At 46.7% G+C, this 17,340-nt stretch overlaps 1 protein-coding gene across 1 annotated transcript; it reads left to right on the forward strand.

Moving 5' to 3' along the window:
* The first annotated feature begins 5,179 nt into the window (after nt 1-5,179).
* Nucleotides 5,180-8,588, forward strand: LOC133078695 (leukocyte immunoglobulin-like receptor subfamily A member 6). The gene is given in 9 exon segments (XM_061173851.1): nt 5,180-5,284; nt 5,444-5,479; nt 5,664-5,948; nt 6,096-6,398; nt 6,626-6,922; nt 7,182-7,484; nt 8,023-8,073; nt 8,215-8,325; nt 8,328-8,588. Coding segments are annotated over 9 exon segments (1,494 nt in total). The 5' UTR covers nt 5,180-5,250; the 3' UTR covers nt 8,402-8,588.
* Nucleotides 8,589-17,340: the final 8,752 nt, after the last annotated feature.

The raw sequence follows: 17,340 nt of genomic DNA on the forward strand, positions 1-17,340 counted from the left end.
AGCACAGGCAACAAAGACAAAAATAGACAAGGGGATTGCATCATATTAAAAGCTTCTACATAGCAAAGGAAACAGACAACAGAGTGAAACGGCAACGTATAGAATGGGAGAAGGTATTTGCACACCATATATCTGATAAGGAGCTACTTGTCAAAATATACAAGGAGCTCACACAACTCAATGCAAAGTAGTAACAACCCAATTTAAAAAATAGGTGAAGGACCTGAATAGGCATTTCTCACAAGAAGACATCCCGATGGCCAAACAGTACATGAAAAGCTGCTCAGCATCACTAACCCTCAGGGAAATACACATCAAAACCACAATGAGATACCACCTCACACCTGTTAGAATGGCTGTTATGAAACAGACAAAAGATAACAAGTGTTGGGCTTCCCTGGTGGCGCAGTGGTTAAGAACCCACCTGCCAACGCAGGCGACATGGGTTCGAGCCCTGGTCCGGGAAGATCCCACATGCCACGGAGCAAGTAAGCCTGTGTGCCACAACTACTGAGCCTGCGCTCTAGAGCCCACGAGCCACAACTACTGAAGCCCACGCGCCTAGAGCCCGTGCCCCACAACAAGAGAAGCCACCGCAATGAGAAGCCCGCGCACCGCAACGAAGAGTAGCCCCCGCTCACCGCAACTAGAGAAAGCCCGCGCACAGCAATGAAGACCCAGCGCAGCCAAAAATAAATAAATTAAATGTTAATTTAAAAAAAAGATAACAAGTGTTGGCAAAACTGTGGAGAAAAGAGAACCCTATGCATTGTTGGTGGGAACGCAAATCGGTGCAGCCACTGTGGAAAACAGTATGCAGTTTCCTCAAAAAATTAAAAATAGAACTACCTACCGTAACATCCAGCAATTCCACTTCCGGGTATATATCCAAAGCAGATGAAACGAGGACCTCAGAGAGATATCTGCACTCCTATGTTCACTGCAGCATTATTCACATTAGCCAGGATACGGATACAACCTCAATGCCTGTCGAAAGATGAAGAGATAAAGAAAATGTGAGATACGCGTGCGTGGATATGGAAACAACCTCAATGCCTGTAGAAAGATGAAGAGATAAAGAAAATGTGAGATACGCGTGCGTGGATACGGAAACAACCTCAATGCCTGTAGAAAGATGAAGAGATAAAGAAAATGTGAGATACGCGTGCATGGATACGGAAACAACCTCAATGCCTGTAGAAAGATGAAGAGATAAAGAAAATGTGAGATACGCGCACGCACACACACACACACACACACACACTGGAATGTTATTCAGCCTTTAAAAAGGAGGGAATCCTTCCGTTTGGGAAACGTGGATGAAGCTGGAGGACATTATGTGAAGTAAAATAAGCCAGACACAGAAAGACAAATACAGCCCGAGCTCACTTCCCTGGGGGATCTAAAATAGTCAGACTCATAGAAACACAGGAGAATGGTAGTTGCCAGAGGCTGGGAAAGGGGTCAGTGGGGAGATGCTGGTCACGGGGAACAACGTTTCAGTTACCCAGTCGAGTAACTTGTGGAGATGTGATGTACAGTGATGTGACTAGAGTTCACAGTATTCCACTGTAGACTTGAAATTTGCTTACAGGATAGACCTTAAGTGTTCTCACCACACACACTCACACACAAATGTTCAGTATGTGCGGTCATGGATATGTTAATTAGCTTAATTGTGGTGAGTATTTCACAAGGTAAGTGTATATAAAAACATCAAGTGGGACTTCCCTGGTGGTCCGGTGGTTAAGAATCCACCTTCCAATGCTTGGGACGCAGGTTGGATCCCTGGTCAGGGAACTAAGGTCCCACATGCCATGGGGCAACTAAGCCCATGAGCTGCAACTACTGAGCCCATGCACTCTGGAGCCTGCACACGCAACGAAAGATCCCGCCTGCCACAGCGAAGATCCTGCGTGCCACAACTAAGACCCAACACAGCCAAATAAATAAATAAATAAATAAATGAATAAATTTTTTTTAAAAAATAAAAACATTAAGTTGTACATCTTAAATATATACAATTTTTGTGACTTATATCTCAATAAAGCCGAAAATTTTTTCTTTCATTTAATTACACCAAGCACATTGGTAGTTACTCCATTTCTAATTTTAGGCAGTTACTCCCATGTTAACATATGTATTTACATTTTATTTCTAAACAACTATGCATTCTCCTCCTCCATTAGAGAAGACGATGTTCTCATTGTGCTTTACCTGAAATATGGGTACTCTGTATACGTGTCTGTGCATGTGCACATCTGTGTGTCTGTGTGCACACGTGTGGGTGCATCTGTGGGTGTGTGTACAAGTTGTGTTTGTTAATTTTTCGGTGCTTTTTTTCTCATGTTACATCTCACTTTCTCCATTACATCTCTTAGTATTCCTTTCACTGAGTATGAAAATAGTAAAATATCTAAGAACTTGCGTCTCTGGAAATGCCTTCTTTCACTCTCATTCTCTCTTTATCAAGTTACTTGAAAACATTTCTTATTTCAAACTAAGTGTGTGACTCAACTACTAGGGGAGGAACATACATGTGATGGCTAAGGGATCCATCCCCCCCAGAACCCTCCTTATCTCTCAGGAAGACGCAGCCTGACATGGTGGGCTTAGCAGAATGGACACAGCTCCCACAGGTCAGATGTGGTGCCTGGAATCTCCTCGTATTTAGGGATTTACCCTCTGATGAGCCTTTCACTTTTGTCCCTTAAAAATAATTTGGCTCAGTGTAAAATTCTTCCCAATTAATTCCCTGAAGGGATTGCTCCAGTATCTTCTGGCATCGCCTTTTGGTAGGGGGTAGTCTGGTCCCAATGAGCTTGTCATTCTCTTAATGGTAATTTGCATTTTCTACAGGAAGTAGTTTCAGGACATTTGTAGGGCCCCAGGACAGTCGTCCTTGATTTTTTTCAGTTGAAATTTACACAAAATAGAATTAACCGTTTCGAAGTGTACAATTCAGTCTGAGATACTTTTATTTTTAATTTAACCTTCATTTTCTTAATTGACCATGAAGGGTCAAGATACAGATGTCACTTTAAATACATGCGTCCTAGCACTTAGCTGGCCTGTCCTCATCTCTGAAAAATGTTCAATTCTTTATTTCTTTGGCTGTTGTTGTATGTCATGACCTTTCCTTCTGACACTTACAACAGATATGACGTTGGCCCTCCTCATTCTATTCCCCAAGTATCTTGAATTTCCATTTCTGGTCTCTCTAACCTTCATTCTGGAACATTTCCTCAATATTGTATTCCGTTTCATAATGGGTCCCTCAGCTGTCTTGTCCTTGATGGGATGACATTTTTTAATGTGTTGATTCTACTGGATTTTTCATCTCTACCTTTTCTAACTCTTTTCAATAACTGCCAGTTCTTCTATAAAATAATCCATATGGCTGCCTCCCTTTCTTTTTCAGATATTTAAACACACTTAATTTAAATCGACTGTCGTATTTTCCTACTGATTCTTTTTTTTCATATTTTTATTTCAGCAAAGTCACTCATTGTGTTGTTATACAATCAAGATATTCACATCAAGTATGTTCTATATACTTTTTTCACCTCTTTATTGGTTTCCTACTGACTATTTCCTTGCCTAGGACACCCCCATGCGTCAGCAGACGGCTGTCGTAGCACTGTCATCATTACTGGGGTCACTGTGATGTCCATTCCTGTTAAAGGCGCTCCCCTCACACCCCCGATCTTTCCTAGAAGGCTTCTCCCAGGGCTGTGCTGGGCGCCAGGCTGACCAGGGGAGAACGCTGCAGCCGCTCCTGCCCCGTGCTCTCCACCGTCTCACACTTAGCACCTGCTCACAGCTGTGCCCTCGGGGATGGTCCAATGGGACCCTCACACTCCCACGAGGGTGGACGCCCATGGCTGACAATCCTGGACTGAGTCTGTTTCATGCCACACAGGGGAGGTGGCTCAATGCTGACCACGGGCCTGGGGCAGGGAGCAGAGACAACCCAGTGCCCGTCCAGAAATGCGGGGAAGGGGGGCCGCAGCTTCAGCCTTCACCTGGAGCCCTGACCTCTCTCTGCCTGTGAGGCCCTGGGTCCCTCTCTCTGTCCACACAGGTGGGAACCTCCTCCCTATGACCCCCTGATGATCCCGGCCAGCGGGGGCCACTCAGCCTAGTTCCCTCTTCTTTGCTCTGGTTCCCTCTCCATTTGGGGAACTTTCTTTCTCTTTTTCTGCATGTGTCTGTGGGTACGTGTTTCAGAAATATTCAAAATAGCATTTCTCAGTGTTAGGAGCAGCGGAGGGCTCTTGGGTGGGCACCACAATCACCCACTTTGCCGTGGAGTCTGAGCCCAGGATCCTTTCCTGTCCCACCCACTCCTGTTGTCACCTGCTCTGGAAATTAACAATGATGATCCTGCAATGAACCTGACACCATTGAGCTCACAGCCACTCCTAGGAGTGGGGCTCGTGAAAACATGCAGAGGAGGAAACTCAGGCTCAGAAAGGGCACTGCCCTCAAGGTTACAAGAGCAGTGGGGACAGACTTAAATAGAGATGTTTTCCTTCAAAGTGAGACCTCTAACTCAAATCAACGTCCCCTAAGCTTCCAGGCAGGATGACAGGACGGGGAGGAGAGCCCTGTCCAAGGATCAAGGGCCACCAAGCAGGCAGGAACGACTCAGGGGCTTGTTCCCAGGAAGGTGGGGCAGACGCTGTTTCAAGAAAAAGGGAGAAGTCCCTGAAGGGGGCGGAGGTAGAAAGCAAACCCACACCCCGGGGCCAGGGGAGCAGGCATGTTTCCTTCCTTATTTCCCTGAACTTCTCCTCTGTGCTCATTGCCACGTTGACCTCCACTGAGCTGTAGGTAGATGTTAAACGTGTGTCTCTGCTGATCTGAGCTCTGCGGTGCAGCAGGAACCTGCATCCTCCCTGAAGCATCGCCAGGGCCTGGGTGACCCCTGTCCATGGTGAGGACCCCACAGGGACGTGCTGATGGACGGGCTGAGGATGAAGGAGACCCCACGGGGAGGCTCTGAGAGGGAAGGACGTGCCCGGGTCACCCTCACCTGGAAGGGGCGTCTCAGGGAGACACCGGGTCTGTCACAGGAACGAGGGCCAGGCTGTCAAACAGGGGCAGTTCCCCTTCCTGTGGGGATGCTGACATGACAACCCCTTGACGGGGAGGACCAGCCTCCCAGTGGACACACCCTCAGGTCTCCGTCCTGAGGGCACCGTGGTCTCCTCCATCTGCACCGCCTGGACCACAGGGCGAGACGCCATGACCCCCAGCCTCACGGCCCTGCTCTGCCTCGGTGAGATGGAGGAGGGGGAGGGGAAGCCCTAGTCACGGAGGGACCCCTCCCCACAGCCAGGCTGCTCTGTCAGGAGACCCCAGGACTCAGGAGGCTCACGGGGAGGAGAGGCGCTGCTCAAGATTCAGGGCAAATCTCTCACAGGGGTCTCTCTTCCAGGGCTGAGTGTGGGCCTGAGGACCCATGTGCAGGCAGGTGAGTCTGTCCCCAGGTGTCCCAGCTCCCTCCTGCTCATGGGGACAAGGGGCCACCCCCAGGCAATGGGGATGGGGAACAGCAGTTCTGGGCTGAAGGAGGGGGAGTCTGGGAGGTTTGAGGCTGAGGGCTGGGGACCTGAGGGTGAGGATGTCTTGTGACCCAGCCTCTGATGTCCTTCCAGGGACCCTCCCCAAACCCACCATCTGGGCTGAGCCAGGCTCTGTGATCCCCTGGGGGAGCCCCGTGACCATCTGGTGTCAGGGGACCCTGGGGGTCCAGGAGTTCCGTTTGGATAAAGAGGGAAGCTCAGCTCCCTGGGACAGACAGCCCCCACTGGAGCCCAGGGACAAGGGCAAGTTCTCCATCCCACACATGACACAGCCCAACGCAGGGAGATATCACTGTTACTATCTCAGCCCCACTGTCTGGTCAGAGCGCAGTGACCCCCTGGAGCTGGTGGTGACAGGTGAGAGGACACTCGGGGGTCCCAGCCTCAGGCTCTGCCCTCAGGAAGGGGGTCTGCTCTCAGGGGTGTGTCCCTCTCACAGCCCAGCCCTGGGGGAGGCGAGGGGGCTGTGAGCCCCATTTCACAAGCTCCCTCCTTCTCTCCTAGGGGTCCACAACAAACCCACCCTCTCAGCCCTGCCGAGCCCTGTGGTGACCTCGGGAGGGAACGTGACCCTCCAGTGTGGCTCATGGCAGGGATGGGACGGGTTCATTCTGACTAAGGAAGGAGAACCCAAGTCCTCCTGGACCCTGGATGCACAGCAACGCCCCTATGGGCAGACCCAGGCCCTGCTCCCCGTGGGTCCCGTGACCCCCAGCCACAGGTGGACGTTCAGATGTCACGGCTTTAACAGGGACACCCCCCAGGTGTGGTCGGCCCCCAGTGACCCCCTGGAGCTCCTGGTCCCAGGTGAGGAAGTCCCACCCTGGCCTCACGCACTTTTTGAGGCACGAGACAGATTATTAGATGCTTTTCTCCCAGGACTGTCCCAGATGAGAGGGTGGGGTGAGGGGGGAGTGGGGCGCACAGGACAGAGACACAGAGTGTGAGCGACAGTGAGGCCTGGGGACCAGGATGGGAGAAGGGGCTTCATGGCAGGAACCAGCCCCGACAGCCCAGGGCTGGTCTTCCCCCAGGTGTATCTGGGAAGCCCTCCCTCCTGACCCCGCAGGGCCCTGTCGTGGCCTCTGGACAGAGCCTGACCCTCCAGTGTCGCTCTGATGTCGGCTATGACAGATTCGCTCTGTCCCAGGAGGGGGGACAGGCCCTCCCCCAGCGCCCTGGCCGGCAGCCCCAGGCTGGGCTCTCTCAGGCCGACTTCCCCCTGGGCCCGGTGACCAACACCCACGGGGGCCGGTACAGATGCTACGGTGGACACAACCTCTCCTCCGAGTGGTCGGCCCCCAGTGACCCCCTGGACGTCCTGGTGGCAGGTGAGGAGCCAGCGGGTCAGCCAGGGACCCAGACTCTGCACAGGCCCTGCCAGGGGTGCCCCAGGTGGTGATGCTGGGACCAGGCGTGCGGGGTCCCCAGGGAGGGAGAGAGACAGAGAGAGACGGGGGTGGGCAGGGAGGGAGAGAGACAGAGAGAAAACAGAGACAGACAGAGATGAGGGGCCTCAGGGGGGCCCTGCTGAGTCGCAGTTCAGAACCAGGGGGGCGGGCAGCCCCTCACCCCCCTTCCTCTCTCTAGGATGGTCCCCTGACACGCCCTCCCTCTCGGTGCAGCCGGGCCCCGTGGTGGCCTCGGGAGAGAACGTGACCCTGCTGTGTCAGTCAGCGAGCACAACGGAAACTTTCGTTCTGTCGAAGGAGGGGGCAGCCCGTCCCCCACTGCGTCTTAGATCAAAGTACCGAGGTCGGCATTTCCAGGCCGAATTCTCCATGAGTCCTGTGACCTCAGCCCAGAGTGGGACGTACAGGTGCTACAGCTCACTCAGCAGTAACCCCTACCTGCTGTCACAGGCCAGTGCCCCCCTGGAGCTCGTGGTCTCAGGTGAGGGGCCCTGACCCTGTCCCTGCTGACTCAGCTCAGGGCTCTGTCCCCAGAAATGTGTGAGGTAGTAATGAATGAGGGGACACAGGGGGGCTCCAGAGAGGAGGACATTCAATGGCCCCTGACTCCAAACTCTCATCACTGGATCCTGGGTCCTCAGCTGTTGAATCAGTGGGAACTCCCAGAAGTAGGAGAATAAGATTACAGGGTCTTCAATCTCAGACTGAACACAGGACACACAGCACTCAATTATTTCTGCATTAAGAGACCACTTTCCTCACTCATCCTGACCACCGGGGGCACAGCCAACTCGGTTCCAGAGTGATTCAAAAGCAGGTTCTGAATTCAAAGAACACAGGGAGGCTGAGAGAATCCAACGAGGAAAGCAGAGGGGACCTGGCATATTAGAGGAAGGGTTCATTAAGGAACTGCATGAACGCTGTAATATGAGAATTGGGGGCATTGAGGACACAGAACCTGGGAGAAGGGTTCGTGTCTCCCCAGTTCCTCACTCACACCCTCACTTTATGATTCTCAGGAGCAGCTGACGCCATCCACCCATCACAAAACAAGTCAGATCCCACGAGATGTAAAATCACGCAGATATGGGGCTGGGCTCCGAGGGTCATGTCCTGTCAAGGGGAGGCGGGTTCCCTGGGTGGACACCCTGGATTCTGGGGTGATTCTGATCTGCTCTGACCTCTGTGGCCTCTTTGTCCACAAATCCTAGCCTCACACCCCCAAGACTACACAGTGGAGAATCTCATCCGGATGGGCGTGGCCGGCTCGATCCTGCTGGGCCTCGGGATTCTGCTCTCTCAGGCTCCACACGGCCACGGAGGAACCCAAGATGCAGCCAGGAGCTGAACACAAGAGGGAACCACGCACCGTCCCGAGTGGTGGAGCCCTGGACATGACCTTACGTGCCCAGGAGGTTCTGGAAGAGGATCTGCAGCATGTGTTGTGTGAAGTGTCTGAGCGGGGAGGGAGAGACACGGTGTGGGTGCAGGAGAAGGTCTGGGAGTCCCTGTGGAGGCCTGGGCCTCGGTCAACCGTGGTGCCTCCCCTCCCCACCAGTGCTGACTCTCCCTGACGGCCCCGTCCCCTCTCACCCCTGTGCCGTGAGGCACATCCCACATGGCAGGTTTGGTCCTTACCTTTATACATATTCATGTTCTGTTTCACTTATCATGAAACACATGTTTCTTTATTTTTAATTTCCACATTCGCTAATGTGTGTCATTGACCCTTATTCGTTCATCCCAGAACACAGACTCTGTTTTAATAACTGAATAAATGGGTGAAAACAGTCTCCAGTTTGGAACAGGTAAATCCAAAACTATTCCCTAAAACTTTTCCTGGACCCATCAATCTATTCTCTCCTCATCAGACAACACCTAGTACAGTTTCTCCAGAAACACGAGGTGTTTGAATGAGCACAATGGTGTTTGAAGTGACAGCCAGTGGGTGTGCTGCTTAAATGGCTCTAAAAATGTATCACTTTTTCAAAAGCCCTAACTGTGGCAATCGTCTGTTTCTTTGGTGTAAATACTCTCTTTTTGGTCAACTTCAAGGTGCCAGTGGGAACGCAGTGTCTGCAGAGCTGGGATGAGCACGTGAGGATAAACCAGGTGCAGCACACTCACTGATGACCTCAGTGTACACACAGGGCGTCTTCTATTTTAAAATTTAGGGCTCCCCTGGCGGCGCAGTGGTTAAGAATCCGCCTGCCAATGCAGGGGACACGGGTTCGAGCCCTGGTCCGGGAAGATCCCACATGCCGCGGAGCAACTAAGTCTGTGCGCCACAACTACTGAGCCCACGTGCCACAACTACTGAAGCCCGCACGCCTAGAGCCCGTGCTCCGCAACGAGAGAAGCCACTGCAATGAGAAGCCTGCGCACCGCAAACAAAGAGTAGCCCCCGCTCGCTGCAACTAGGGAAAGCCCGGGCGCAGCAACAAAGACCCAACACAGCCAAAAAAAAAATAATAATAAATTAATTAATTAATTAATTTTAAAAAAAGAAAGTTTAAAATTTATGGTAATTTCCACCTCAATGTCATGCCACAGTGACAGTGAAAGCATGATGCCAAAATCCTATTACATCCACATTAAAGGTAAATAGAAAACAATGGCAATGTTAATTGTGGGAAAAAATATTGAGTGCCTAGAATCCCAATATGTAACTGGTGAGAGTTCAAATTGTTAACAGTCAATGAGGAAAGTAGATAACAATTATCCACTAAAAGGAAGAGACACGCATCTCTGGCCCATTACTGTGTACCCTAGAGGAAAGTGTGTGCATAGGCATATGATATGTTTGTAACAGAGAAGAACAAACCTGACTCCATATTGGACCTATTCCTTTAGCTCCAACCCTTGTGCTCCGTTGCCTGTGCTCAGTCATGCACTTTGCAAAAGAACGTTGCCTATAGCTTGAAATATACAGAATAGCCCATTCTCAAGGCTCTGACCTTTAAAGGTATAACACTTCGTACATACAGAGATAAAAAGTTGCAGAACAGAGAGTAACCTTTTCTTGTTGGAGGTTTAAAGGAACATTAGGACCAGAGCTACATGGACAGCTGCAAGAACAAAGGATTCCAGCATCAAAAAGTGTTCAACAACCAGCCACACCTCCTCTGCTTTGTGTGTGAGTGTGTGCGTGTGTGTGTGTGTGTGTGTGAGAAAGTGTGAATGCACAGGTGGGTATTTAATCTGTATTATTCTCTGTTCTCCCTGGAATTTTCTTCCCCATGGGGCAAGGGCTACTTTACATTTAATAAACACTGTTTGACGTCCCCCCCCAAAAAAAACCCATCTAACTCGGGTAAGAAGGTTCTTTGGGGCACTAGTCCGCCGTCTTCTAGATCTGCTGGCTTTCTGAATAAAGTCACTATTCGTTGCCCCAGCACTTCATCTCTCTGTCCTATGGCAAGCAATACGAGCTTGGACACAGAGCACATTCATGAGAATAGTGGCAGAGGTGTCATTCCTTTTAGACAAAACCCATAGACATCAATGTCACAATTAATATTTGTGGTTTAACAGAAGACATACAGATGGCATATGAAAAGATAATCAACACCGCTAACTAGTAGAGAAATGCAAATCAAAACTACAATGAGGTACCACCTCACACCGGTCAGAATGGCCATCATTAAAAAGTCTACAAACAATAGATGCTGAAGAGGGTGTGGAGAAAAGGGAACCCTCTTACACTGTTGGTGGGAATGTAAATTGGTGCAGCCACTATGGGGAACAGTATGGAGGTTCCTCAAAAAACTAAAAATAGAGTTGCCATGTAATCCAGCAATCCCACTCCTGGGCATATATCCAGACAAAGCTGTAATTCAAAAAGATACATGTACACCTATGTTCATAGCAGCACTATATACAATAGTCAAGACATGGAAACAACCTAAATGTCCACTGACAGATGAATGGATAAAGATGTCGTATGTGTGTGTATACATATACACACACACGCACACACACACATACACGCAATGGAATACTACTCAGACATAAAAAAATGAAAAAGGGTGGGAAAGGGAGAATGGGAGGGAGGCTCAATAGGGAGGGGATATGGAGACGTGTGTATGCATATGGCTGATTCGTTTTGTTGTGCAACAGAAACTAACACAATAATTAGTGAAGCAATTATATTCCCATAAAGATCTATTTAAAAAATTGAAAGAAAAAAAATGAAATAATGCCACTTGCAGCAATGTGGATGGACCTAGAGATTATCATATTAAGTGAAGTAAGACAGAAAGAGAAAGACAAATACCATATGATATCACTTACATGTGGAATCTAAAAAATGACACAAGGGACTTCCCTAGTGGTCCAGTGGCTAAGACTCCACGTACCCAATGCAGGGGGCCCAGGTCTGAATCCTGATCAGGGAACTAGATCCCACATGCTGCAACTAAGAGTTCGCATGCCGCAACTAAAGATCCTGCATGCCGCAAAGAAGATCCCGCGTGCGGCAGTGAAGATCCCATGTGCCACAACTAAGGCCAGGCGCAGACAAATAAATAAATAAATACAACACAAATGAACATATCTATGAAACAGTAACAGACTCACAGACATAGAGAACAGACTTGCGGTTGCCAATGGGGAGGGAGGTATTGGGATTTTGGGATTAGCAGATACAAACTATTTATATATAAGATGGACAAATGACAAGGTCCTACTGTATAGCACAGGGAACTATATTCAGTATCCTGTGATAAACCATAATGGAAAAGAATATATATAGGTGTAACTGAATCACTTTGCTGTACAGCAGAAATTGACATATTGTAAATCAACTATACTTCAATAAAATTTTTTGTTAATTTTTGAAAATTTGTGGTTTATACATATGCAATGGAATATTATATGGCAGTAAAAATTCACAAACTGAAACTACAGACAGAATACAGATCAATTTTGAAACATGGTATTAAATAAATAAAAGAAAATTTTAAGAAGCATGACTGTAATATTATTCCATTACATACATAATGTTCAAGAGGAGACAAGATTTACTATTTAGGGAGGCATAACTAATCTTGATCCTATAGTAAAAGAAGGAAACGATTTCCATGTAATTCATTAGGGTGGTAATCTGTATGGTGATGCTGGAAGCTTTAGTTCAAGATGGAAGCCACAGGGTCTTCTGGAAAACTGGTAATTTCTCACTGAATTTCTTTCTTATTGCTTTATAATTAACATACAATATTATACTAGTTTCAGGTGTACAACATAGTGATCTGATATTTTTAAACATTATGAAATGATCACCACAATAAAACCAGTTACAATCTGTCACCACACAAAGTTGTTACAGTATTATTGACTATATTCCTTATGTGTACATTACATCCCCATGACTTATTTCTTTTACAGCTGGAAGTTTGTACCTCTTAATCCCCTTTACATATTTCATCCTTCCCCGCTCCCACCCTCCCCTATGGCAACCACCAGTTTGTTCTCCGTACCTATGAGTCTGTTTCTGTTTTGTTTTGTTTGTTCTTTCGTGTTGTTTATTTTTGTTTTTGTTGCCCTTGCCTAAGGAGACATATCCAAAAAAATACTGCTTTCTTCAGTGCCTTATAGATTTAAGAACACAGCTTTTTCACCTCCTCGGTTAAATTTATTCCTAGGTATTTTATTCTTTTTGAAGTAATTTTAAACAGGATTGCTTCCTTGATATTCTTTCTGATAGTTCATTTTTAACGTATAGAAAAGCGGAAGATTTCTGTATATTAATTTTGTATACTTTACTGCAACTTTACTGAATTCATTTATTAGTTTTAATAGGTTTTGGTGGAGTAATTAGAGTTTTCTATGTATAGTATCATGCCATCTGCAAATAGTTACTTCTTCATGTCCAGTTTAGATGCATTTTATTTCTTTTCCTTGACTAATTGCTGTGGCTAGGACTTCTACTACTATGTTGAATAAAAATGGGGAAAGGGAGCATCTTCTCTTGTTCCTCATCTTAGAGGAAAAGATTTCAGCTCTTCACCATTCAGTATAATGTTACACTAAAGGACTTTACATCATGATCCAGTGAGATTCATTCCAAGGATGCAAGGATGGTTTAACATCCATAATCCAACCAATGTGATACACCACATTCACAAAATGAAGGACAAAAACTATACAATCATCTCAATAGATGTAGAAAAAAACATTTGACAAGATTCAACACCCATTTATGACAGAAACTCTCACTCAAGTGGGTACAGAAGGAACTTACTGCAACACAATATAGGCCATAATGACAAGCCCACAGGTAACATCATACTCAATGGTGAAAACCTGAAAGCGAACCCTGTAAAATCAGGAATAAGACAAGGATGCCCACTCTCACCACTCTTCTTCAACATAGTACTGGAAGTCCTAGACAAAACAATTAGGCAAGACAATGAAATAAAAGCCATCCAAATTTGACAGAAAGAAGTAAAACTGTCACTGTTTCTGGTTGACTTGATTTTATATATAGAAAACCCTAAAAACTCCAACAAAAAAACTATTAGAAATTATAAACAAATACAGTAAAGTTGCAGGATACAAAATCAATATACAAAAATCTGTTGCATTTTTATTCACTAAAAATGAGCTAGCAGAAAGAGAAATTAAGAAAACAATCCCATTTACAATTGCAATAAAAATAATAAAATACCTAGGAGTAAATTTAACTAAAGACGTGAAAGACCTGTACATTGAAAATTATGAGACATTGTTGAAAGAAATTGAAGACACAAATAAATGGCAAGCTATTCTGTGCTTATGTGTTGAAGAATATAACATTGTCAAAATGTCCATATTACCTAAAGCAATCTACAGATTCAGTGTAATCCCTATCAAAATCCCAAGCACATTTTCCACAGAAATAAGACCAAAAAAATTCTAAAATTCCCATGGAACCAGAAAAGAGCCAAAGCAAGCTTAAGAAAAAAGAACAAAGCTGGAGGTGTCACATTCCCTGATTTCAAACTATATCACAAACCATAGAAATCTAAACTGTATCATAGTGGCAGAAAATCAGATACATAGATCAAAGAACAGAATTGAGAGCCCAGAAATAAACTCACACATATATGAACAATTAATTTACAACAAAGGAGCAAAGAACATACAATAGAGAAGGAATAGTCTCTTCAGTACATGGTGTTGGGGGACTTCCCTGGCGGTCCGGTGGTTAGGACCCCGTGCTTTCAATGCAGGAGGCGCGGGTTCAATCCCTGGTCGGGGAACTAAGATCACACATGCCGCGTGGCATGGCCAAAAATAATAAATAAACAAACAAACAAATAAATAAATAAATGGTGTTGGGAAAACTGGACAGCCACATCAAAAATAAAAATAAAAATGGACCACTATCTCATACCACACACAAAAATCAACTCAAAATCCATTAAAGACTTGAATGTAAGGCTAGAAACGTTAAACTCTTAGAACAAAACAGAGTACGCTCTTTGACACTGATGTTAACAATATCTTTCTAAATCTGTCTCCTCAGGCAAGGAAACAAAGGCAAAAATAAACAAATGGGATTACATCAATCTAAAATCTTTTGCACGGTGAAGGAAACAATTGACAAAATGAAAAGACAACCTATGGAATGCGAAGAGAGAGTTTCCAATCATGTATCTGATAACGGGTTAATAACAAAAATATATTTAAAAAACTCATACAACTCAACAACAAAAATACAAACAACCTGATTTTAAAATGAGCAGAGGAAGGGAATAGACAATGTTTCAAAGAAGACATACAGAAGGCCAACGGGCGTGTTGAAAACATGCTCAACGTCACTAATTATTAGGGAAATGCAAGTCCAAACCACTATGAGACCTCGCCCCTGTTGGAATGGCTATTATCAAAAAGGCAAGAAATAAAAAGTGTTGGTGAGGATGTGGGGAAAAGCTATTCTTCATACACTGTTGGTGGGAATGTAAACTGGTGCCACCACTGTGGAAACCAGTATGGAGGCTCCTTGTAAAATTAAAAATAGAACTACCATATGCTCTAGGTATTCCACTTCCGGGTATTTATCGATGGAATAGAAAAACGCTGATTTGAAAAGATATATGCACCCCCGTGTTCATCGCGGCATTATTTATGATAAACAAGACATGGAAACAACCGAAGTGCCCATCAATAGATGAATGGATAAAGAAGATATGATACATCGGGACTCCCCTGGTGGTGCAGTGGTTAAGAATCTGCCTGCCAATGCAGGGGACAGGGGTTCGAGCCCTGGTCCAGGAAGGTCCCACATGCCGTGGAGCAACTAAGCCCGTGCGCCACAACTACTGAGCCTGCGCTCTAGAGCCCGCGAGCCACAACTACTGAGCCCGCACGCCCAGAGCCCGTGCTCCGCAACAAGAGAAGCCACCGCAATGAGAAGCCAGCGCACCACAACGAAGAGTAGCCCCCGCTCGCCACAACTAGAGAAAGCCCGCGCGCAGCAACGAAGACCCAACGCAGCCAAAAATAAATGAATAATAAATAAATAAATTTATTATTGCATTTTCATTTCCTGTAGGTTAAACTGTGATTTTTGTTGTTGAGATCCTTGACGGAACATCTTCCAGAGACCCATGGAACCCCTCCTTTCCTTCAACCTACAACCATCCCTCCTTCCCTTCAACCTACAACCATCCCTCCTTCCCTTCAACCTACAACCATCCCTCCTTCTCCCCTATATGCTCCTCAGTGCTGGGGAATCTGCTAACTTGCAGAAGAGGATGGTCTATAACAGAAGACGTAGGATGGGATCCATGGGTTTGTACAGGATCCAGAGACAGTCACTGTACGCCTGGGGTTGTATCTGGGATGGTTTTTTGACTTAGTGGGGTAGACAGGCTGAGCAACCTCGGGCACACCACTACCTTTTTCTGGCTTTGGTGTCCCTGTCAAAGATGTGGGGATCTGGAAGAATCCCCCCAAAAGCCTTGACTCCATGATGTCCACATCATAATACTCCAAATCTATGAATATGTTATGTTACATTCCAAGGGAAACGAAATTGGATATGGAACTAAGGTTGGTAAGCAGGTGACCTTGAGATGGGGAGAGTATCCTGGATTATCCGGGCAGGCTCAGTGTCATCACAAGGGTCCATATAAGAGAAGGAAGGAAGCAGGAGACTGAGCATCAGAGTAAGGGCGCATAAGAAAGACTCCGCCAACCAGCGCTGGCTTTGAAGACAGAGGACAGGGTCATGAAACAAGGAATTCGAGCTGCCTCTCGAAGTCGGAAAAGGCACAGGAACTGATTCTCCCCTAGAGCTCCAGAAGGAACACAGCCTTGCTGACGCCTCGATTTTAACCCAGTGAAACCTGTGTCAGACTTCTGACTCCAAAACTACAAAATAATAGATTTGTGTTCTTTTCAGCCGCCATGTTTGTGGCAATTTCTTACAGCAGCAATAGGTAACCAATACAGGCATCCAGGTGAAGGATAAGTTAGGAAACCAAACAGGGGAAGTGAGACTACCCAGCAATAGGTAAGGGCACGATGCTGGTGCCACCACTAGGCTGGAGTGACATAAGGAGGGGGCGGTGTTCATAGTGCCAGTCTCAGGGGTGCCCCATGGAAGCAGGGACCACGGAGAAGGCACGGACATGGCAGGAGATGAGCCCCTGCCCTGCCCCCCATCCACAGGCACAGGCTGGATGGACACTGAGAGGTGCTGTAGTCCCTGCCTTACTGCTTAATTTTTACCTCCTACAAGGGGTTCTGATTTGTCAAAAAGAACATGAACCTGGGGGCTTCCCTGGTGGCGCAGTGGTTAGGAATCCGCCTGCCAATGCAGGGGACGCGGGTTCAAGCCCTGGTCCAGGAAGATACCACATGCCATGGAGCAACTACGCCCGTGAGCCACAACTACTGAAGCCCGTGCACCTAGAGCCCGTGCTCGGCAACAAGAGAAGCCACTGCAGTAAGAAGCCCGCGCACCGCAACGAAGAGTAGCCCCCGCTCACCGCAACTAGAAAGAGCCCGTGCGCAGCAACAGAGACCCAACACAGCCAAAAATCAATAAATAAAATAAATAAATTTATTTTAAAAAAAGATAATTTCTAAGGCTCCAATATATAGCATGGTGAGTATAATTAACGATACTGTATTCTATACTTAAAAGTTGCTGAGAGAGTAGATCTAACCACAAAAAAAAAAAAAAGAAATGGCAATTATGTGAGGTGGTGGAGGCATTAGCTAATGCCACAATGGACCTCATTTTGCGGCACCGAAGTGTATCAAATCAACATATTGTGCACCTAAACTTACACAATGTTATGTCAATTATATCTCCATAAAGTTGAAAAAAAGAGTGATGCCTTGCA

Source organism: Eubalaena glacialis, chromosome 18, assembly GCF_028564815.1.
Source record: "Eubalaena glacialis isolate mEubGla1 chromosome 18, mEubGla1.1.hap2.+ XY, whole genome shotgun sequence".
NCBI classification, from domain to species: Eukaryota; Metazoa; Chordata; class Mammalia; order Artiodactyla; family Balaenidae; genus Eubalaena; species Eubalaena glacialis.